At 47.8% G+C, this 25,000-nt stretch overlaps 1 protein-coding gene across 1 annotated transcript; it reads left to right on the top strand.

The window, feature by feature from the left end:
* The first annotated feature begins 4,530 nt into the window (after positions 1 to 4,530).
* LOC100384473 (uncharacterized) lies at positions 4,531 to 9,190 on the top strand. The gene is given in 3 exon segments (NM_001177004.1): positions 4,531 to 4,848; positions 5,747 to 6,169; positions 7,382 to 9,190. Coding segments are annotated over 3 exon segments (2,094 nt in total). The 5' UTR covers positions 4,531 to 4,722; the 3' UTR covers positions 8,927 to 9,190.
* Positions 9,191 to 25,000: the final 15,810 nt, after the last annotated feature.

Below are 25,000 nucleotides of genomic sequence, written 5' to 3'. Positions count from 1 at the left end.
CTTTCTCAAAATGAACATTTGTTAGTCCTAAAATGTGTTCTCCCTTTAGAAGCTTGTGAAAATTCTTCATTCCAACATAGGCAAGTCGGCGATGCCAGAGCCAGCCCATATTGGTCTTAGTAATTAAGCAAGTGTCTAGTTCAGCATTGTTATCATTAAAATCAACTAAATATAGCTAACCATCTAACACTCCCTTAAATGCTATTGAATCATCACTTCTTCTAAAGACAGTAACACCAACATCAGTAAAGAGAGTTGTAGCCTATTTTGCATAATTGAGAATCAGAAAGCAAATTGTAGTCTAAAGAATCTATAAGAAAAACACTAGAAATGGAATGGTCAGGAGATATAGCAATTTTACCCAAACCCTTGACCAAAGCTTGATTACCATCCCCAAATGTAATCGCTCTTTGGGGATCTTCATTTTTCTCATATGAGGAGAACATCCTTTTATCCCTATCATGTGGTTTGTGCACCCGCTATCGATTATCCAACTTGATCCACCGGATGCATAAACCTACAAAATAGTTTTAGGTCTTGTTCTTAGGTACCCAAACGGTCTTGGGTCCTTTAACAGCGCCTTGGGTACCCAAACAAAAGTCTTGGGACTCTTGTGTTTGCTCCCAACATATTTGGCAACTACTTTGCCTGATTTGCTAGTTAACACATAAGATGCATCAAAGGTCTTAAATGAAATATTATGCTCATTTGATGCATTGACAATTTTCTTTTTAGGCATTTTGATATTAATTGAATGTCTAAAACTATAAGCCTCATTTTTATACACAAAAGCGTGATGAGAAGTATTATGAGGTTTTCTAGCATGAATTCTCCTAATCTTATGCTCCGGATAGTTTTCAGGATATAAAATGTAACCCTCTCTATCCTGAACCATGGGAGCCTTACCCTTAACAAAATTACACAATCTATTTTTGGGGGCATTAAGCTTGATGTTGCTTTGGCTCCCTTGTTGGAAGCCAATGCCATCCTTAATGCCTAGGTGCTCCCATTATAAAGCATGCTTCGAGCAAATTTAAAATTTTCATTTTCTAATTCATGCTCGTCAATTTTATTATTTAACTTAGCTATGTGATCATTTTGTTCTTTAATCATAGCATTGTGATCATTCATAGCATCAACATTAATATCTCTACATCTAGTGCAAATGGTGTCATTTTCAACAATAGATGCAAAAATATTGCAAACATTCAATTCTTCTATCTTAGCATTTAGACTAGCATTCTCATATCTAAGACAGGAAATTGAATCATTGCAAATGTTAAGCTCTTTAGATAAATTTTCATATTTTTCTACCTCTAGAGCATAAGCATTTTTTAATTTAATAAACTTTTTATTTTCCTTAACGAGCAAGTCCTCTTGGCATCCCAAGAGATCATCCTTCTCGTTAATGATTTTTATTAAATTATTTAGTTTTTTCTTTTGGTCCTTGGTAAGGTTGGCAAAAAGAGAAGTTAAATCATCATTATCATCACTAGAGCTACCCTCATCATCAGATGTAGTATATTTAGGGGTATCTCTAGAATGTACCTTCTTCTTCTTGCCGTCCTTAGCCATTAGGCACTTGTGGCCGATTTTGGGAAAGAGAAGTCCTTTGTTGACGGCGATGTTGGCGGCGTCCTCATCGGAGGAGTCGGTGGAGCTCTCATCAGAGTCCCATTCCCGCCCTATGTGTGCTTTGCCACCCTTCTTCTTGTAGTATCTTTTATTTCCCATCTTCTTCCCTTTCTTGTCGTTGTCGTTGTCCCTGTCACTGTCACTTGTATATGGACATTTAGCTATAAAGTGACCGAACTTACCACACCTGTAGCACACCCTCTTGGAGCGGGGCTTGTAGTCCTTCCCCTTCCTTTGTTTGAGGATTGTCGAAAGCTCTTAATGATAAGAGCCATCTCCTTGTTGTCGAGCTTGGAGGCGTCGATTGGGAGTTTACTTGGTGTAGACTCTTCCTTTGTTTCTTCTGTTGCTTTAAATGCAACAGGTTGCACCTCGGGTGTGGAGGTGGTGCTTTGCTCCAAGTTGACAATATGTTTGGAGCCTTTGATCATAAGTTCAAAGATCACAAACTTGCGAATCACTTCCTCGTGAGAGATCTGTTTATATCTAGGATCTCCACGGATTAGTCGCACTTGAGTGGGATTACGAAAAACAAGAGATCTAAGAATAACCTTGACCATTTCATGGTCATTCCACTTGGTACTCTCGAGGTTGCACACTTGATTGACCATTGTCTGAGCCGGTTGTACATCTTGCGGCTCTTCTCCTTTGTTGAGGACGAATCGATCGAGTTCTCCCTCGATCGTTTCACGCTTGGTGATCTTGGTCACCTCGTCCCCTTCGTGCGCAGTTTTGAGGACGTCCCAAATTTCTTTGGCATTTTCAACCCTTGCACCTTATTATACTCCTCTCGACACAAGGAAGCAAGGAGTATAGAAGTTGCTTGGGAATTAAAATGCCTTATTTGGGCGGTCCCATCCGAGTCATAGTCCTCTTCCCCTACCTGTGGTGCCTGCGCTCCAAACTCAATAATATCTCATATGCTTTCATGGAGTGAGGTTAGATGGTGCCTCATTTTATCACTCAACATACAATAATCCTCACCATCAAAATATGGTAGTTTGCCTAAGGGTACCAAAAGCAAAGGAGCGCATTTAGGAATGCGAGGATAGTATAGAGGTATCTTACTATACTTCTTGCGCTCTTGGCGCTTCGAAGTAGTGGACTCGGCGTCGGATTTGGAAGGCGATGAAGATTCAGTCTCGTAGTAGACCACCTTCTTCATTTTCTTTTTCTTCCTGTCACCCTTCCTATGTGACTTGATGGAGGAAGCAGATTCCTCGTTGTACTTGTCGCCGGACTCTCTTGATGGAGTCTGTTCATTGTTCTTCCTTCCCGACCCTTTGACCTTGTCGCCGGTGACTATCTCCCTCTTGGCATGATCTCCAGACATCACTTTGAGTTATTAGACTCTTAATGAAGCACTGACTTTGATACCAATTAAAAGTCGTCTAAAAGGAGGGTGAATAAGCGAAATCTGAAATTTATAAACTTTAAACACGTACTATGCTCGGGGTTAGCGTTAGAGTTAATTCGGAGGTTGGAAGATAGTTCTCCTTGTTTAGAGTTGCTCAATCAATGCGGATAACTTTGGGAGCAAACTCAAATCGATATGAGCAAGAGAACTTTTTAGAGAGGAAAGAGGGGAAACAAATCAAGTGAAGATCAATAAGTGAACACGGTGATATGTTTACTGAGGTTCGGTTCCAAAGAACCTAGTCCCCGTTGAGGAGGCCACAAAGGCTGGGTCTATTCTAACCCTTTTCCTCTCTCAATCGGTCACACAGACCGGTTGAGGCTTCTCCTTAATCACTTGGGTCACTAAGACCCCATAAGGATCACCACACACTTAGGTGTCTCTTGCTAGCTTTACAAAGCACTTAGAGGAATAAGAGTGAGAAGGAGAAAGCAATCCAAGCAACAAGAGCAACAAAAAAACACAAAATACCCTCTCTCAGGTCACTAAGCAATTGAGTTGATTTGGAGGCTTGGAGAGGATTTGACCTATTGAATGTGTTTTGAAGTGCAGTCTTTTGCTCTTGTATTGAATGTGAAGTTTAGAAAACTTAGATGACTTGAATGGAGGTGGTTGGGGGTATTTATAGCCCCAACCACTATTCTAGTCGTTGCTGTCAATGGCGCACCGGACAGTCCGGTGGTGCACCGGACATGACACTGTTCATTGTCCGGTGCGTGCCACGTCAGCTGCCCGTTGTGGTTTGGAGCGGTTGACCGTTGAAGTCCTTTGTCTTCTAGCTGCACTGGACAGTCCGGTGGCATACCGGACATGTCCGGTGCGTTCTGACTTCGTTGCTCTGACTTCTGCACTGTGAGCTTTTATTGTTTATGCAGTCGACCGTTGGCGCAGGTAGTCATTGCTCCATTGGCTCACCGGACAGTGTGGTGAATTATAGCGGAGCGGCCCTTGGAAAGACCCGAGAGTGGCCAGTTGATGAGGTGCTCAGCCTGTGCACCGGATAATGTCCGGTACGCCACTGGCTTCACCTTTTCTAGTCTTTGCTCCAATCTTTGGTTGAGTCTCAAACTTAATTTCTTTCTTGGTTTATGTTGAATTTTATGCACCTGAGATAAAAGACATCTAGACAAACTAGTTAGTTCACTTAATTTGTGATGGACATTAAACATCAAAATCGATTATAGGAAATGATTAGGCCTATTTCCCTTTCAATCTTTACTTTTTAGTGAAACTGATGTTTTAATATAGTCGAGACATGCTATAATGATGATGAGAGGTATCCATGCTTCGGTCCCCATTGTCTAGAACCTTCCAACGCTAGTACGAGAGGAGTATTATACGTACACGCAAAGCAAAATCCGCATCAGCTACTGACACCTGGGACAGGGAACTCCAACCCCACAAAGGCGGGGGCCCGCGACTTCGAGCCCAACGGCAAGTCAGTCAAACCCGCTCCGGCGCTCCCCCGCTTCCCGTCTCTCGTAGAACATTCGAGAACCCCTCGTTAGCCAACAATAAATTCCCAGCGCCCCGCATCCCACTCCCGTCCCACACAGACACAGCCTCCCACCACAAACCCTCCTCCAGTGCTCTTTTCTTCTAGCCGCCGCCGCAACCGCTTGCTAGCGCTCTGCGCTCTCATCCTCGCGTCCGTGGAAGGTCGTCTCGACATGGCCTCCGAGACGGAGACGTTCGCCTTCCAGGCGGAGATCAACCAGCTGCTATCGCTCATCATCAACACCTTCTACTCCAACAAGGAGATCTTCCTTAGGGAGCTCATTTCAAACTCCTCCGATGTGAGTTTCATCCTCACCCCAACCCCCGATGACCCTCGTCTATTTGCAGACCACCGATAACCCCCCTCCATTCGCGGGTTCTAGAAGTAAGACTAGATCTATGCGCTAAACCTTCCTGCCGTGCTATGGATGGATCGGAGCCTCTCCGGCCTTTCACCGCGTGTTATTTTGATTTGAATCTGGTGGTGATGGGTTATGTAGGGTTTTGTACTGTTTCTGGCGGCGCCTTTATGGGGTGTTTGGTTTGAGGAATGAACTGGTCCATCGTCTTCTCATTCCTCACTATTTTTGTTTGGTTTGTGGAATAGAATGAGTTGATCCATCACCATCTCATTCCTCATAGTTAGTTAGTTAGTACTAATATGAGGAACAGAGTCATCCCACCAAATCTGAGGAATGAACCCATGATGCACCACCTTAATTTGGATGGTATGATTCCTCAAACCAAACACTCTATTAAATCCTCCACGTGGTTGGAGGAGACGTCGGTCGTAAATCTAGTTGGACTGTTTTGTGTCCTGTGTCTTACTATTACTTTCAACGATCTGTGCTACTAAAAATATGTTTTAGTTAGCTGAGATCGCTATTATCCATGCTTGGAAGTTTACACAAAGTATGTGGCGGTAGGGAGGATTTGAACACTATGGGGTCATTATGTTGTCTGAAAAATTCGAGTTTATAATTTAATGATCTATTAGTTCTGTGCTAATCTAGAATCTGCAGTGGGTGGTGACCAAACAGTAGTAAATGAATATTTATTTACTAACTGAAGCTGCGCACGTTTGCCACCATTGATTATCATCCCTTGTTTGTGCTATACTCTTATTACTGCATGGTTAGGCTGCACTAGGTTGTATGCATCAAACCAACGAACTGTTTCTTTATTGTTTCCAAACAGGCCTTGGATAAGATCAGGTTCGAGAGTTTGACGGACAAGAGCAAGCTGGATGCCCAGCCGGAGCTGTTCATCCACATCGTCCCTGACAAGGCCAACAATACTCTGACAATCATTGACAGTGGCATTGGTATGACCAAGTCAGACCTTGTGAACAACCTTGGTACCATTGCACGATCTGGCACAAAAGAGTTCATGGAGGCACTGGCTGCTGGTGCCGACGTGTCCATGATTGGTCAGTTTGGTGTCGGTTTCTACTCGGCATACCTTGTTGCTGAGAGGGTTGTCGTGACCACCAAGCACAACGATGATGAGCAGTATGTATGGGAGTCTCAGGCCGGTGGCTCCTTCACTGTCACACGTGATACCTCTGGGGAGCAACTTGGCAGGGGTACAAAGATGACCCTTTACCTCAAGGATGATCAGGTATATCACATGTTTTTGCATGTTGTTTTGTTTTCTATTGTCATGCAGCCATGGTTGTTATGTACTGTTTAGCTTCTAGCTTCAGTAGCACTATGTATTACACTGCTAATGGCTTCTGGCTATAGTATCTTACTGAAATCACATGTCTACATGTGGATATTGGGTTTACTTTCTAAACTGCTATGCAAATCATGCTGAAGTTTTTTTTGTTGATCATCAGTGTTATTAAACTATGTTTAAATGTCAAAACTCTAATTAGAGTTTGAAACTGTGTTTTGGTGTTTTAGCGTTCTAAACTGTTTTATGCGATTTAGACCGTTAGCTACTTTTTAGTTACTTTTGGGTCCAATCCCTCATGGGTGAACTTTTGGTAAGGCACTAACCTCTTTTTTTGGTATTTAGCTACTCGTTACTGTCTGAAATTATGATATATTGGCATTTTTTGCTATGTTGTTTAAAACTACGTTTAAACAGAAGAAGTCAAAACTTTACCCATGAGCGTTTCAATGTTTTATTGTTTTAATAACCTTGTTGATCATATATACACTTGAATATATAATGGTTGACTGATCTATTTGTGAACGTTGATATGGACTTCATTAGGGCTGGATTGGTTCATTCTAGGTTTATCTGAAACATGAACTAACCTGCACTATTTTTGTATTGATGTGTAATGATATATTTTGGTATAAGTGGGGATGCTTTGTTTAGTTAGAGTGCGTTCGTTTGTTCAGTATTGAGGCCAGGAATGGTTCCAGGTGATCAAAGCTTATACAAATTAGATAAGCATTCTTGGTTGGATTGGTTCTAGGTCATGGTTCCGGAACAAACGAACACACCCTTAGGGCCCGTTCGTTTCTGCTGGATTGAACCAAGAATTATTCCTGTTGATCAAAACTTATACAAATTAGAGAAACAATCCGGACCGGAACAATTCCGGCCTTCTATTCCCCGTCAACCGAACGGGCCCTTACACTAATTTTAGCATTGTGATAGCTATAGAAATGAGTTTAGTGACTGACGGACAGGGTGATGATAACTATTATTAGTTGTTTAAACTTTAAACTGTAACATCTGATAATTAGGTTCAACCGTTGGTGAACTTAGATAGAAAATAGATGTACATGTTTGCAATGGCCCTGAAATTTTGTGAATGCATCATTAGAATATCAAAAGTCTATACTACTTAACATTTGCTTGTGTTTTCTACAGTTAGAGTATCTTGAGGAGCGCCGGCTGAAGGATCTGATCAAGAAGCACTCAGAGTTCATCAGCTACCCAATCTCTCTCTGGATCGAGAAGACCACTGAGAAGGAAATATCTGATGATGAGGACGAGGAAGATAAGAAGGACGAGGAGGGCAAGGTTGAGGATGTTGATGAGAAGGAAGAAAAGGAAAAGAAGAAGAAGAAGATCAAGGAGGTTTCTCATGAGTGGCAATTGGTTAACAAGCAGAAGCCTATCTGGATGAGAAAGCCTGAGGAGATTACCAAAGAAGAGTATGCTGCTTTCTACAAGAGCTTGACCAACGACTGGGAGGAGCATCTCGCCGTTAAGCACTTCTCTGTTGAGGGTCAGCTTGAGTTCAAGGCTGTCCTGTTTGTGCCGAAGAGGGCCCCCTTTGACCTCTTCGACACCAGGAAGAAACTGAACAACATCAAGCTCTATGTGCGCCGTGTCTTCATCATGGACAACTGTGAGGAGCTGATCCCAGAGTGACTGAGCTTTGTCAAGGGCATTGTTGACTCTGAGGACCTTCCCCTCAACATCTCCCGTGAGACCCTCCAGCAGAACAAGATCCTCAAGGTCATCCGGAAGAACCTGGTGAAGAAGTGCATTGAGCTGTTCTTTGAGATTGCTGAGAACAAGGAGGACTACAACAAGTTCTATGAGGCCTTCTCGAAGAACCTGAAGCTTGGCATCCACGAGGACTCCACGAACAGGAACAAGATTGCGGAGCTGCTGAGGTATCACTCCACCAAGAGCGGAGATGAGCTGACAAGCCTCAAGGACTATGTGACTAGGATGAAGGAGGGCCAGAATGACATCTACTACATCACTGGCGAGAGCAAGAAGGCCGTGGAGAACTCCCCCTTCCTTGAGAAGCTGAAGAAGAAGGGCTATGAAGTCCTGTACATGGTGGACGCCATCGACGAGTATGCTATTGGCCAGCTCAAGGAGTTCGAGGGCAAGAAGCTCGTCTCGGCCACCAAGGAGGGCCTGAAGCTCGATGAGAGTGAGGATGAGAAGAAGCGGAAGGAGGAGCTTAAGGAGAAGTTCGAGGGCCTGTGCAAGGTGATCAAGGAGGTGCTGGGCGACAAGGTGGAGAAGGTTGTGGTCTCTGACCGCGTGGTGGACTCCCCCTGCTGCCTGGTGACGGGCGAGTACGGCTGGACGGCCAACATGGAGAGGATCATGAAGGCACAGGCGCTCAGGGACTCGAGCATGTCTGGGTACATGTCCTCCAAGAAGACCATGGAGATCAACCCGGACAACGCCATCATGGAGGAGCTGCGCAAGCGCGCGGAGGCCGACAAGAACGACAAGTCTGTCAAGGACCTTGTCATGCTTCTGTTCGAGACGGCGCTGCTCACCTCGGGCTTCAGCCTTGACGACCCCAACACCTTCGGCGGCCGCATCCACCGCATGCTCAAGCTGGGCCTCAGCATCGACGAGGACGAGGCTCCGGAGGCCGACACCGACATGCCTCCTCTGGAGGATGACGCTGGCGAGAGCAAGATGGAGGAGGTCGACTAGTCTGGCTATCGTGTCTTAATTGGTGTGTGCGTGTTTTTTTTACTTTTGCTAGCCTGCAAACTTCGTACGTTTATTATTGTCGGTATAATAGTGCTCCGGCTGCCCATCTCTGCTTGCTCGGTCAGTTTTATATATGCCAGCTGCTCATCGCAGCATTCTCCCTGTGCACAACTCCAAAATGCGGGAAGAGATCAATTATTAACCGAGTGAAAAGTGTTTATAGAACATCGTCAAGTCTCTTGTGCACTTTGGCACTTTCAGTCACGTGACAAGCATGCCCCAAACAAGTCAACCACAGTCAGATAACATCCACGAATGTTAATGCCATCCGTATTTTCTTCTGATATCAAACGTCGTTCACAGCCAGGTGATTAGACTATCTTCAGCACCTTATACCCATATTTAAACTGCAGTGCAAAACAACCTCCAACAGCTAGATAAAACAAGTAAATCTATCTTGAAATTTAGGAAAACTCCTCAGTCTCAAACTCTCCAAACTTGAGACATTATTTCTTACCTTAGGTCCTATCAATATGTCTATGCAGTAGAAGGGATAGATGTATAACCTAAAAGTGCAAAAACATCAACAACTACTACTAGTCTACTACAAACTTTGGCAAAGATTCAAAAGCAATACTCTCACAAATACGAATATACTCATTTAAAGCATGAGTCGGTACTCCATAAGCTAACATACGAATATGCATTAGAAGGGATAGATGCAGTCGCAGTAACTGGTTGCGCAGGCGCTGGGGTTCACAGAGCAGTAACTGAGAGAGCGTTGCGCAGATGCTGGGCGTGGGGTCTACATGGCACGACGTCGAGGCGGGACACATGGTGCGGGAGAACCAGTCGGATCCAAGATGTCAGCACGGAGGGTGAAACCATGGTAGCACTAGATGCCCACATTATGTTCTTAATAGAGTAGTATAGATAGTCCATTGGTCGTAATAGTGATTCAATCGATGTATCTCGCTTTCAGGTGCCGATTGGGGATGCTACAAGCTCATCGACATCTCGGGCAACACACTAACATTTTGTTGAATATTTTGTATACCGTTGCAACGCATGGGCACCTAACTAGTAAACACCTTAAGAGCCTCTACATTAAACACTACTATACATGCCTTTAGGCCATCTTCAGCTGACCGTGTAAACGGTCGTGCAAAGTACTTTTTTACACTGTAGATTGCACGGTTTGTAAAGTGAAGTTTGAAATAGTGAGTGAAATAAGGTGTGAGATAGAGAGTATGTTGGAGATAGTCTTACACGGAGGCACCAAATGACGATGAGATGGACCCATCAAGTCATCAACAACACTCATGGCTATTTATAGGGTGTTTGGTTTGAGAATGAGCTAGTCCATCATCTTCACACTCCTTACTTTTTTGTTTGGTTTGTGGAATGGATGGAGTTGATCCATCACCACCTTATTCCTTATAATTAGTTAGTACTAATATGAGAAATAAATGGATAAATGGAGTCATGATGCACCATCTCATTTTGGCAATGGTACCCGTGACTTAATACCTGATGGTTATTTACTCTATTAGGATATATATATATATATGAGTTAAATATTCTACCCGTAGGTCTTATTAAGCAAAAATCTTTACCTAATGGGTAAACCGGTATTAGAACGTTTCGCCCTCACCTGTACCCGCTAAACCGTGGATATAAAATACCCAGTATAAACTTATCCCAATAGCATAAACTTATACTTCAATCATCCATCTTTTTACTATTTAACAACATTTTGGGCCATAGTGTATAGAATGCTTAACGACTATTTGATGACCATGTAATGGAACATGTAATGTGCTATATAGTACTATCCTAGTGTTGCTACTTTATCTAATTATCTTTGGTGTTGTTGAATGGATTTGTCAGTGTTTTGGACCCAGGGGGACCCTCAACCGACTAGTGAATTTTATGCTGCGTGTCCCTGCCCGGATGGATTGATGCAAGATGAAACACAAGGTTTATCCTGGTTCGGGCTAAGAAGGCCCTACTTCCAGCAGAGGGAGGATGAGGCTTATATTATCTTGCACCGGGGTGCTTGTAGTAGGGGTTACAAGCTTCGCGAGAGAGGGAACGGATCCCAGGTCTCTTGAGAGGTCTTAGTGTTGTGGGGAGGAGGTTGATGTTGAGTGAGCCGTCTGAGTCAGCCTTCAAAGCGTGCTGTGGGAAGGCCCTGGGCATCTCCTTTTATAGGTACAAGGAGGTGACCCAGCTGTACATATGGGGGTGTAGCTATGCGCTAACGTGGCCGACAGAGAAGTGCTTGAGCCTTGTAGAAGCGTGGCTAGTGATGCGGCCCCAGGGCCCAGGTCCTACTGACGTTTCTTTGCCTTCGTAGAGAGCTGAGGACAGTCGACGTCATGGGAGCGTGTCGGGAATCATCATTACCTGCTACTGGAGTAATTTGATGTGACACCGGTCTTGTTCCTTCGTAGCCTGAGGTGGCTAGCTAGGGGAAGGATAGTGTTGTTTTCCCGGTTCGCGTAGTCGGTCCGAGTCCGTCTCGGGCGAGGCGGTGATTTCTCCTGAAACCGAGGCCTAGGTCGGGCGAGGCGAAGACCTCCTCCGAGGTCGAGGCTGAGGCCGAGGCCTGGATCGGGCGTGGTGATGATTCCTCCCGAGGCTGAGGCTGGGGCCGAGGCCTGGGTCGGGCGAGGCGGAACTCTTTGTTGCGCCCGAGGCTGAACTCGGGAGAGTCAGCAACTTACTGTTGTTAGTCTTACCCTGGTGGTTGGCACAGTGGTCGGAACGGGGTAAATAGTGTTGTTATCCTGTCAGAACGATCAGTAAAAGGGTTAAGTGACTGCGGTCATTTCGACCTTGCCAACTGAGGCGCGCGTGTCAGGATAGGGTGTCAGGTGATCCCCGCATTAAATGCGCACGTGATACGGTCGGTGGCAAGGCGGTTTGGCCGAGGCCGCTATACGACAAAGTTTACCCGAGCTTTGCCTCAGGCGAGCCGGGGGTGCGCCCACTGCCTGAGGGGACCCTCGGGCGAGCCGTGAATCTGTACGGGACTACTGTTCTTGCCCGAGGCTGGGCTCGGGTGAGACGGGATCCCGTCCCTCGGTAGATGAGGCCTTAACTTTGAACCGTACTTACCAGTCTTTATGGTTTGTTTTAAAGATGTTCTCCAGCCACGTTTTAGGAGTACTGGGGGTACCCCTAATTATGGTACCCGACAGTAGCCCCCGAGCCTCAAAGGGAGTGTAGGCACTCGCTTGGAGGTTCTACCGGATTTTTGCAAGGTGACTGGTCTTTTTTAGTTGTATTTTGCTCCGATGGGTGCGCGCGAGCGCACCCGTCGGGTGTAGCCCCCGAGGTCTCGGAGGAGTGGTTTGGCTCCTCTGAGGTCTTTTACGCTCTTCTTGTTACTCCTCGGTCGGCCTTGTTGTTCTCTCATGCGGCCTGGCCGCAGCCCGGGTGCATAGTCAGGTTTCGAGTTTTTAAGTTAGTTTGTTGACGCAATCAACAATTTAGCCGTAGCTTGGTGCGAGAGCAGCCCTCGAGCCTCTGCACGGAGCGAGAGGACGATCAAGGACCGTCTTGGCTTTTTATAGTATGCCCCTTCATCGCCTTTCCGCAAGGAGGAAGGGGGGGGGGACGCGCCATGTTACCCTTGGTGGGCACCGAACACGGTGTTTCCAGTGAGTTGCTAACGGGTAATCCAAGTGGACGCTCGAGCCCCGTTCGATAAGGTTTGGCTAGTGGCCCAGAGGCGCGCTCCAAAAGTACCTGCAGGTGATTCGCTGGACCCGGACCCATTTGATAGGGTCCGAGGGCTCGGTGCCTCCCTCTGGTGGGATTCCATTACAAATCATTCCCGCTGGTCTCAGAAATGTCCTAGGGTACCTCGGGAGCGTAGCCCGAGCCTTGGCCATGTAACAGACGTACCCAGGGTCATCCCTGACTCTGCATGCTCTGGGGCGGCTGTCGAATCCCTCTGAGGGTCCAGCCTTCGAACCCCTGATCAGTAGAGGGCTCGGAGCCCGTGTGCTCTGGGGCGGTTGCCGAACCCCGCAGGGCGCAACCTTCGAACCCCTGATCAGTAGGAGGGCTCGGGGCCCGTTTCCTTTGCTGAGAAGGACTCTTTCGAAATATCTCCTTTCCCTATCCCTGCGGAGAGAGAGAGAGGGGAAAGGAAGAAAGGATATAAACCAAAACAGTGCGTCACACCTTTTTGAGGCGGTCATCATGACGAAGGCGAAACGGCGCCCGCTCGCCTGCCAGGGGTGACGCGTGCCCTGCCAGAGAGTTAATGCGACGGGACGGGCGACTCGCGGGGTATCCGTTGCGCGTGCGCGAGTCATTCGAGGAACGAAAAAAACCGTTTTGATTTTGAATTTAAATTTCATGAGGGGCTCGGGCGATGTCTTGGGTGGATTTCGCCCGGGCCTTTATATACCTGGAAGAGGGACCGACAGTGGTTCTTTACCCTGCCATTTGCGCTTGCCTTCCGCTTTTGCTTTCGCAACCTGAGAGAGTAGACATAGAAAAGAAAAAACTGCGCACCTTGTCCCCTCCGCTTCCACCGCTTCCGCTCGGCGATGGCTGACAAGACGACCGTCATTCCGCCACGCGACCCTTGGCCCTTCTCCACCGTCACTGCGGAGGATCTGCAGGCCCTCGTTGCCAAGGGTCTGCTCTGTCCTCTCTCCAGCGGGCCGCAGCCTAAGTGGTTGGCCCCCGGGAGCGAGGCCGACCCGACTCCGTCACCGGGGTACGTGGTCAGCTTCACCCCTTTTCACGAGTGGGGGTTTGGGATGCCGGCGAGCCGCTTCATGCGGGCGCTCCCGCACTACTACGGGGTGGAGCTTCACAACTTCAACCCCAACTCCATCGCGCAGGAGGCCATTTTCGCGGCGGTTTGCGAGGGGTTTTTGGGGATTGACCCCCACTGGGACCTGTGGACCCATCTCTTCTCCGTGGAGTTCTTCGCCACATCGACGGACGTGAAGAAGGTCCGTATGGCGGTGCGGGCTGGCGACTGCACCCTCCAGCTGAGGTCGGGGCGCGCACAACAGTACATCCCTGCCTCCCTTGTGTCTTCGAACAAGGGGTGGCAGAACCGGTGGTTTTATCTCCAGAATGACGACGGGGTGTTGCCGCCCTTTTCTTAACGAGTGGTGACCGCCGCAGGTGATAACTGGCGCTGGGGGGCCACACGCGAGAACCAGGAGAAGCTCCAGCCCATTCTCCGTGCCCTGCAGAAGCTCTAAGCCGAAGGCCTTACCGCTGCGGGGGTCGTCGCCGCTATCCACCGCCGGAGGGTGCTCCCATTGGCGGAGCGGCGGTTGTGGCTTTCAAAGATGAAGCCGGGGGTTGATTTGGAGGGTTCACGGATGTCCTCGACCCCCCTCTCCACCGACGACCTCCTCAGACTGGTAGCGGACACAGTAGGGAGGCTGGACGCTGGCGTCCTTAACCAACCTCCGATGCGTCCCGACCACGGATATGTGTCCCTGGTAAGTGTCCGACCTTTCTTCTGTTTTGTGCGGTGCTTCTTACGTTTTTATCCCTTACCCTTGGGATTTTTGTTCGTCCCCAGGGGTTGAGGAACTTCAAAACTTCCCGGCCACCGGTCCCGGAGGACACGACGGGCCGAACCGCGCGTAGGCTCGCCGCGGAGAAGGATAAGCAGAAAAAAGACGTGGAAAAGGCCCGAGCTTGCGAGAGGATGCGGGCTCGGGAAGCCTTGGAGAAGCGTCGTCGGAGGCAAGCAAGGGATGGGCTCCCGTTGGAGCCATCGCCGGACACGCCCGACGACGACGACGATGACGATGATGATGACGAGGACGACGACATGGCGGCCCGACTTGGCCTTAGTCTAGATCCGAGGCTGGGCCAGGGGTCGTCAAGCCGGCCTCCAGGTGGGCTGGCACCACCAGTGTTTGGGGCCGGGACGCCAGGGTCCCGATCCGAGGAGTGGAGGCGGGCCGAGGGGGTACTTGACCCCTTGGCCGAGATAATTGGGGTGACTCCGGGGGGCCAGGCCGACCCGCATGCCCCCCGAGAGCAAGTGCCCGTGCCAGCCATTCGGGAAGTTGTTCCCTCGGCTGTCGTGACATCGCCCGGGCAGGCCGCCCCCTCGGCGCCTCGGGCATCCGAGGCGGAGGCGGCGTCGAAGCCGGCCGCTGGCCAACCCTCGGCAGCGTCTGTGGAGATCAGGGTCCGAGAGGTCTTCCCACAGGCACGATTGTCCTTGCCCCGGAGCGGGTAAGTATCTGAGGGCACCCTTGTTTTAGCCATTCTTCTGTGTATCTTGAGTTTGCCTTTTCTTCCTTTCAGCAAGCGGAGGCAGGGCTCGGCTGGTCTGGCCCCCACGAAGGCCCTTAAGACGGGGCCGGCCTCTTTAGCCGGAGCTGCGGCGCGCCATGCTGGTTGGTTGGCCTCCGCGCAAGGCGCCCTTCGGCGGGGGGCCTAGGAGGCACGGGCTGTCATGGGGCAAGCCTCCCAGGTCGACCCTCCTGTTGGAGCGGCCATCGTGCCAGGGGAGGTCGTTGACGCGGCAACGACCTCGAGCCCGCCTGCCTCGTCGCCGGCGCTGACATCGATTCCTGTCGGGGCCGCCGCTGGTGCGCCCATGGAGCCGCCCACCGCCGCCGATGTTGAGATGGCTGAGGTGCCTCCGCCCCCGGCTCCTTCGGTCCTGGTCATCTCTGATTCCCCCATTTTCGACCATGAGGAGGGGACGACCGTTGTTGCCAGGGTTGGTGAGCGGAGGCATGTCGCCTTGACCGAGGAGGGGCCCGATGCGTCGGCTGCAGAGGGACCCGATGCCTCGGTCGCGGGGCACGCAGATCCTTGGTCCATCGTGGGGAGCAGCGGCCTTATCCCCACACAGCTCAATCCCAATGAGTGGGGAGGGCAGCCGCTCGTGTTCTGGGGCCGCGATACCTCAGAGCCTCTCCTTGCCCTTAATGATGAGGGAGAGGAAAGGTTGCGGAACGCTTTCCGTGACTCTAGCGAGGCGGCGATGAGGTCGCTTCGGATGGCCACGGAAATCCTTTCTCAAGACGTTCCCAGGGTCTTCCAGGTAAGGATTTAGACGCACACCTCGTGTGGTCAGGGCATTCTTTGTGATATTCTATTTTTCTTTTCAGGAGCTCGCAGACATGAGCACCGCTAAGTCGCTGTTCCTCCGCTGTGAGAGCAGCGTTTGGGAATCGCTGCGGCTCTAGGGGGGTCACGCTTACCGAGGCCAACGAGCACCTCGCCCAATAGAACGCCGAGGCGGCGGACCTTCGGCTGCTCTGTGAGGAGCTGAAGTCGGAGGCAGCGGCGACGCGGACAGAGGCTTCGTCGGCACGGACGGAGGCTTCGTCGGCTCGGGAGCAAGTGGCTTCCCAGGCCGAGGAGATGCAGCAGCGGCAGCTGGAGCTTGGCCAGGTCATCAGTGAGCGGGACCAACTCCGGGGCCAAGCTACTGAGGCCGTGAGCCGAGCTGAGACCCTTAAGGGACAGCTGGCTGAGGTCACAGAGTGGCTAACCGAGGCGACTGCTCGGGCCGGAATCCTTTCGGAGGGCCTGGCCATAGCCATCGGGTCAGCCTGGTCCGCCCAAGCTATGGCTTCACAGCAGCGTGCCCGGGCCAAAGGTATGTTTTGTCTGCTTTGTGATTTTGCTTTAGCTTAACTCTTCTCCTCGTGTCTGAATATTGTCTGGCCATCTTCAGGGTTCGAGACGGCTCTTAACGAGTCCGTTAAGAACTGCAAGGCGCTTGCCCAGGCGGCCGAGCAGAAGGAGGCTGACCACACAGCCATGTCCGAGGCCATTTTGGCCTTTTGCCAGACCTTTGGCCTCGATGACGTCCCCTCGGGCAGCTCCCCCCAGAGTCGCCTGCGGGTGGCCACGTGCGCAGCAGACTCCGCGGGGCTCTGCATCACGGTGTTAGGCGGGCCTTCGCCGTCCTCGCTTCCCACTACGACGTGGATTTGGAGCGGGTCAGCGAGGGCTACTGCTTACCCGATGACGAGGAGGCCACCTTGGCCGAGGCCCAAAGGCTTAATGCGGTTGCCGAGGGTCCAGGCGCGACGCTGGCCTCCTTTTTTGAGGTGGAGATCCTTCCGCCCGTGTCGCCGTCCGAGGCCGGGCCACATTCTGCCACTCTTGCCGGTGAGGCTGCTTCGTCTGCCGCAGGTGGAAACAACACCGAGGGTGCTGCTCCTCCCCCTGCCGACGCCTGAGCCTGCGTAGAATGGTTATTTTGTGTATGTGTATGTTTTCTGTGGTCGCTGAGGCCTAAACATTTTGGGTGTCTGAGTATAAAGTTGCGTTTCTTTCCTCTCGATTCGAGCGTTAGGACTTGTTCGGTAGCAGAATCACTTATCTAAGCGTGAGGTACCTTTCGCGGAAGGTGATGAGTGAGGTATCCGTATCCCGGAGGCGTAGGAGTCTCTTGGCTCGGTCGGCCTTGCCGTTCGAGGTCTCTCTCGTTCGTTTTTAGGATTTTGTTATCGATATAGTCGAAAGGCACGAAAGTCGTTTTGGTAGAAAACTTTTCCGAGGAAAATTTTGACGCAGAGGGGGTTCCCCCCTTCTAGCCCCCGAGGGAGGGTCGGTCTTTGCTGAGGCAAGGCCGATCCTTCCTTGACGGTTAGACTTTATTTATACATGTAAAGGGACCGAGATACATGAACGACTTGAAACATTTAAGGGTAAAAGCGACGTAGTTGTTCGATGTTCCAAGCGTTGCTGTAGATCTCGCCTTGATCATTGGCCAACTTGTATGTCTCGGGCTTCAATATTTTGGCGATGATGAACGACCCTTCCCAGGGAGGAGTAAGCTTGTGGCGTCCTCGGGGGTCCTGTCGTAGCCGAAGCACCAAGTCTCCAACTTGGAAGCCTCGGGGCCGAATCCTTCGGGTGTGATAGCGTCGCAGAGACTGCTGATATCGCACTGAGTGCAGTAGGGCTACGTCCCGAGCCTCTTCCAGCTGGTCCAATGAATCCTCTCGGCTGGTTTGGTTGTTTTGGTCGTCGTATGCCTTTGCCCTCATGATAGTCGCCTAGAGGGGGGGGTGAATAGGGCAAAACTGAAATTCTAAAAAATAATCACAACTACGAGCCGGGTTAGCGTTAGAGATATAATCAAGTCCGCGAGAGAGGGTGCAAAACAAATCGCAAGCGAATAAAGAGTGTGACACACGGATTTGTTTTACCGAGGTTCGGTTCTTGCAAACCTACTCCCCGTTGAGGTGGTCACAAAGACCGGGTCTCTTTCAACCCTTTCCCTCTCTCAAACGGTCCCTCGGACCGAGTGAGCTTTCTCTTCTCAATCACTTGGAACACAAAGTTCCTACAAGGACCACCACAAGATTGGTGTCTCTTGCCTCAATTACAAGTGAGTTTGATCGCAAGAAAGAATCAAGAAAGAAGAAAACAATCCAAGCGCAAGAGCTCGAAAGAACACAAGCAAATCTCTCTCACTAGTCACTAAAGCTTTTGTGTGGAATTTGGGAGAGGATTTGATCTCTTGAATGTGTCTAGAATTGAATGCCTAGCTCTTGTAAGTGGTTGGAAGTGTGAAAACTTGGATGCAATGAATGGTGGGTGGTTGGGGGTATTTATAGCCCCAACCACCAAACTAGCCGTATGGTGGGGCTGACTGTCGTATGGTGCACCGGACAGTCCGGTGCACACCGGACATGTCCGGTGCGCCAGCCACGTCACCAAAGCCGTTGGGTTCCGACCGTTGGAGCTCTGTCTTTTGGGCCCGCCTGGATGTCCGGTGGCGCACCGGACATGTACTGTAGAGTGTCCGGTGCACCAGTATGGGCGTGCCTGACTTCTGCGCGCGCTGGCGCGCATTCAATGCGCTGCAGGTAGCCGTTGGCGCCGAAGTATCCGTTGCTCCGTTGTCACACCGGACAGTCCGGTGTACACCGGACATGTCCGGTGAATTATAGCGGACTATCCGTTGCGAATTCCCGAAGCAGGCGAGTTCCAGAGCCGCTCTTCCTTGGAGCACCGGACACTGTCCGGTGTACACCAGACAGTCTGGTGAATTATAGCGAAGCGCCTCTGGATTTTCCCGAAGGTGAGGAGTTTAGCGTGAAGTCCCCTGGTGCACCGGACACTGTCCGGTGGTGCACCGGACAGTCCGGTGCGCCAGACCAGGGCACACTTCGGTTATCCTTTGCTCTTTTTGTTGAACCCAATACTTGGTCTTTTTATTGGCTAAGTGTGAACCTTTGGCACCTGTATAACTTGTACACTAGAGCAAACTAGTTAGTCCAATTATTTGTGTTGGCCAATTCAACCACCAAAATCATTTAGGAACTAGGTGTAAGCCTAATTCCCTTTCAATCTCCCCCTTTTTGGTGATTGATGCCAACACAAACCAAAGCAAATATAGAAGTGCATAATTGAACTAGCTTGCATAATGTAAGTGCAAAGGTTGCTTGGAATTGAGCCAATATGAATACTTATAAGATATGCATGGATTGTTTTCTCTATTTTTTAACATTTTGGACCACGCTTGCACCACATGTTTTGTTTTTGCAAATTCTTTTGTAAATCCTTTTCAAAGTTCTTTTGCAATTAGTCAAAGATAAATGAATAAGATTTTGCGAAGCATTTTCAAGATTTGAAATTTTCTCCCCTTGTTTCAAATGCTCTTCCTTTGACTAACAAAACTCCCCCTAGATGAAATCCTCCTCTTAGTGTTCAGGAGGGTTTTGATATAGATTTTGAAAATACTACTTTTCTCCCCCTTTTGAACACAATAAGATACCAATTTGAAATTTATCAATTTGAGAATCATACCAATTGAAAAACTCTTTTAAAATTAGGTGGTGGTGCGGTCCTTTTGCTTTGGGCTAATACTTTCTCCCCCTTTGGCATGAATCGCCAAAAACGGAGTCATTAGAGCCCTAGAATTACTTTCTTCCCCTTTGGTCATAAATAAATGAGTGAAGATTGTACCAAAGACGAAGTCCTTTTGCTTTGAACTCTCCCCCAAAAGATGGAGAGATGCGTGGAGCGTCGGCGAAGAATGAGTTGCGGAGTGGAAGCCTTTTGTCTTCGCCGAAGACTCCAATTCCCTTTCAATATACCTATGACTTGGTTTGAAATAGACTTGAAAACACATTAGTCATAGCACATGAAGGAAATATGATCAAAGGTGTATAAATGAGCTATGTGTGCAAATCAACAAAAGAAGTTCCTAGAATCAAGAATATTTAGCTCATGCCTAAGTTTGTTAAAGGTTTGTTCATCAAGTGGCTTGGTAAAGATATCGGCTAATTGATCTTTAGTGTTAATATATGAAATCTCGATATCTCCCTTTTGTTGGTGATCCCTTAAAAAGTGATACTGAATGGCTATGTGATTAGTGCGGCTATGCTCGACGGGATTATCCACCATTTTGATTGCACTCTCATTATCACATAGAAGAGGAACTTTGGTTAATTTGTAACCATAGTCCCTAAGGGTTTGCCTCATCCAAAGTAGTTGCACGCAACAATGTCCTGTGGCAATATACTCGGCATCGGCGGTAGAAAGAGCGACCGAATTTTGCTTCTTTGAAGCCCAAGACACCAAGGATCTTCCCAAGAACTGGCAAGTCCCCGATGTGCTCTTTCTATTGATTTTACACCCCGCCCAATCGGCATCCGAATAACCAATTAAATCAAAAGTGGATCCCCTAGGATACCAAAGCCCAAACTTAGGAGTATAAACTAAATATCTCAAGATTCGTTTTACGGCCGTAAGGTGAGCTTCCTTAGGGTCGGCTTGGAATCTTGCACACATGCATACGGAAAGCATAATATCCGGTCGAGATGCACATAAATATAGCAAGGAACCTATCATCGACCGATATATCTTTTGATCGACGGATTTACCTCCCTTGTCGAGGTCGAGATGCCCATTGGTTCCCATGGGTGTCTTGATGGGTTTGGCATCCTTCATTCCAAACTTGCTTAGAATATCTTGAGTATACTTCGTTTGGCTTAGGAAGGTGCCCTCTTGGAGTTGCTTTACTTGAAATCCTAAGAAGTACTTCAACTCCCCCATCATAGACATCTCGAACTTTTGTGTCATGATCCTACTAAATTCTTCACATGTAGACTCGTTAGTAGACCCAAATATAATATCATCAACATAAATTTGGCATACAAACAAGTCATTTTCAAGAGTTTTAGTGAATAGAGTAGGATCGGCCTTTCTGACTTTGAATCCATTAGTGATAAGGAAATCCCTAAGGCATTCATACCATGCTCTTGGGGCTTGCTTGAGCCCATAAAGCGCCTTAAAGAGTTTATAGACATGGTTAGGGTACTCACTATCTTCAAAGCCGGGAGGTTGCTCAACATAGACCTCTTCCTTGATTGGTCCATTGAGGAAGACACTTTTCACGTCCATTTGATAAAGCTTAAAGCCATGGTAAGTAGCATAGGCCAATAATATACGAATTGACTCAAGCCTAGCTACGGGTGCATAGGTTTCACCGAAGTCCAAACCTTCGACTTGGGAGTATCCCTTGGCCACAAGTCGAGCTTTGTTCCTTATCACCACACCATGCTCGTCTTGCTTGTTGCGAAAGACCCATTTGGTTCCTACAACATTTTGATTAGGACGTGGAACTAAATGCCATACCTCATTTCTAGTGAAGTTGTTGAGCTCCTCTTGCATCGCCACCACCCAATCCGAATCTTGTAGTGCTTCCTCTACCCTGTGTGGCTCAATAGAGGAAACAAAAGAGTAATGCTCACAAAAATGGGCAACACGAGATCTAGTGGTTACCCCCTTATGAATATCGCCGAGGATGGTGTCGACGGGGTGATCTCGTTGGATTGCTTGGTGGAATCTTGGGTGTGGCGGTCTTTGTTCTTCATCCTCCTTGACTTGATCATTTGCATCTCCCCCTTGATCATTGCCGTCATCTTGAGGTGGCTCATTTGCTTGATCTTCTCCTTCATCAACTTGAGCTTTATCCTCATTTTGAGTTGGTGGGGATGCTTGCATGGAGGAGGATGGTTGATCTTGTGCATCTGGAGGCTCTTCGGATTCCTTAGGACACACATCCCCAATGGACATGTTCCTTAGCGCGATGCACGGTGCCTCTTCAATACCTATCTCATCAAGATCAACTTGCTCTACTTGAGAGCCGTTAGTCTCATCAAACATAACGTCACAAGAAACTTCAACTTGTCCGGAGGACTTGTTAAAGACTCTATATGCCCTTGTGTTTGAATCATATCCTAGTAAAAAGCCTTCTACAGTCTTAGGAGCAAATTTAGATTTTCTACCTCTTTTAACAAGTATAAAGCATTTGCTACCAAAGACTCTAAAGTATGAAATATTGGGCTTTTTACCGGTTAGGAGTTCGTATGATGTCTTCTTGAGGATTCGGTGTAGATATAACCAGTTGATGGCGTAGCAAGCGGTGTTGACCGCCTCGGCCCAAAACCGATCCGAAGTCTTGTACTCATCAAGCATGGTTCTTGACATGTCCAATAGAGTTCTATTCTTCCTCTCCACTACACCATTTTGTTGTGGGGTGTAGGGAGAAGAGAACTCATGCTTGATGCCCTCCTCCTCAAGGAAGCCTTCAATTTGTGAGTTCTTGAACTCCGTCCCATTGTCGCTTCTAATTTTCTTGATCCTCAAGCCGAACTCATTTTAAGCCCGTCTCAAGAATCCCTTTAAGGTCTCTTGGGTGTGAGATTTTTCCTGCAAAAAGAACACCCAAGTGAAGCGAGAATAATCATCCACAATAACAAGACAGTACTTACTCCCGCCGATGCTTATGTAAGCGATCGGGCCGAATAGATCCATGTGTAGGAGCTCCAGTGGCCTGTCGGTCGTCATGATGTTCTTGTGTGGATGATGGGTACCAACTTGCTTTCCTGCTTGGCATGCGCTACAAACCCTGTCTTTCTCAAAATGAACATTGGTTAATCCTAAAATGTGCTCTCCCTTTAGAAGCTTATGAAGATTCTTCATCCCAACATGTGCTAGTCGGCGGTGCCAGAGCCAGCCCATGTTAGTCTTAGCAATTAAGCAAGTGTCGAGTTCAGTTCTATCAAAATCTACCAAGTATAGCTGACCCTTTAACACTCCCTTAAATGCTATTGAATCATCACTTCTTCTAAAGACAGTGACACCTACATCAGTAAAAAGACAGTTGTAGCCCATTTGACATAATTGAGAAACGAAAAGCAAATTGTAATATAAAGAATCAACAAGAAAAACATTGGAAATGGAATGGTCAGGAGATATAGCTATTTTACCAAGACCTTTGACCAAACCTTGATTTCCATCCTCGAATGTAATAGCTCGTTGGGGATCTTGGTTTTTCTCATAGGAGGAGAACATCTTCTTCTCCCCTGTCATGTGGTTTGTGCACCCGCTGTCGTGAAAGTGCATTCATCCCTTTTGTGAGTTTTGGTGATTTGGATAACAACACATTTAAAGGTCTAACAAATTTGCTAAGTGTTGAACAGGGAATTCAGTATGATGAACATACTTGAATAGTGTATAATGATCAGTGAACAAAGTTCAACACAAGGTCAAATAACCAGTGAGACAATGCAAATGGATATAATATGGTCTCTATATTGGTTTGAATATATGGACAAGTCCTGAGAAATCACTATGCATAAATATGATCATAATAGAGGTTGAAGTGATTAAGAGGATTGGTCAAGCCAAAGTGAACAAGATATGAGGAATCGTGAATTGGCTTGACCATATTACTATTAGTCCATATATGAATATATGAGAATCAAACTAGAGCTTGATTGATCTTAGCAGTTATATCTAGATGACATTCAAGCAAGGTTCACAATATTGAAGAAATAATTCTCTCAATGGATGCTCAATAGGATGTGACTCAAGAATGGCTTGATAGGGTGAAGATAGCAAGGAAAGGGCTTCGAGGAACTAAGCGAAGGTGAAGGCCAAGCGACGGCTTGTAGACCGAGGTACCATGGCTAAGGTGAAGAAGAGAGTACTTGCACTAAGTCGATGAACTAATCAGCTATGAAGAGTTACAACATGTTGATGCATCAGTAAGGTGACTTGAAGCCATGATTTGAACTCATATATGGTGAAATGGCACAAGTCACAAGCTCGATTTGTGTTTGCTTCAAAAGGTGAGACAAAGATGTTTGTGATCCTTATGAAGCAACATCATGGAGAAATCACACTTGAGACACCAATGACTCAAGGAGTTTACTTAATTATATTTTATTTAACTTGAGTATAGGAATCGTCGTACTATCAAGGGGGATCCAAAAAGAAGGTTGGTGTTGGTACTAAAGCTCAAAATCCTTGATCTAAAACTTCCATTTTACCCTTGTTAATCCTTAGTGAAAGTATGTAGTACAACCTTTTAAAGTCTATCTTGGTCAAAATTGATTTTTGGAAAAACAGGTTCAACCGGTTTTAAAACAGGTTCAACCGGTTTTTGCACTGTTCACCTTTTTTCAAAATACTGGTTCAGCCGGACACTCAACCGGACACTCAACCGGTTTTTGTCTGGTGGAAACAGGTTCAACCGGTTTTAAAACAGATTCAACCGGTTTTTGCACTGTTCACTTTTTTCTGCCAGTCTGCTGTGTCAGCCAAAAAGCTGTGCGCAGCTTTTTGAAAACCGGTTCAACCGGTTTTGGGACCGGTTCAACCGGTTTTTGGGCAGAAAAGTCAAAAACGGCTAGTTTTGGAGCCCCACCTATATATACTCACTCCCACCTCTCTTCCCCACGGAAGAGCACGCACAAAACTCCATTTCTAACCTGAGAAACACCTCCCACTCTCTCTCACACACCTCTTGTCTCTCCCATTTCAAATCTTTGGAGAGAAATCATTGAGTGAGTTTGAAAGCTGCAGTTTTTGTGCTTCATCTCCAAATCTCTCTTGCTCTTCTTGATTCGAGCTTTGGTACTACATCGAGTTCTTTGTGGATTCATTACTCTTGGAGCTTCTAGCTCCTAGACGACTAGGTGTCTCTTGTGAGTCTCCAAATCTTGTGGAAGACCACAAGAAAGTTTGTATTACCCGCTCGTTTGAGCAAAGATTATTGTGTGGGCTTTACCTTTGTGGTCG

The sequence above is a fragment of the Zea mays genome, chromosome 1, assembly GCF_902167145.1.
Source record: "Zea mays cultivar B73 chromosome 1, Zm-B73-REFERENCE-NAM-5.0, whole genome shotgun sequence".
Lineage (NCBI taxonomy): Eukaryota > Viridiplantae > Streptophyta > Magnoliopsida > Poales > Poaceae > Zea > Zea mays.
Note: the sequence above shows the minus strand (reverse complement) of the source record. Positions and strands in the feature narration are given on the sequence as shown.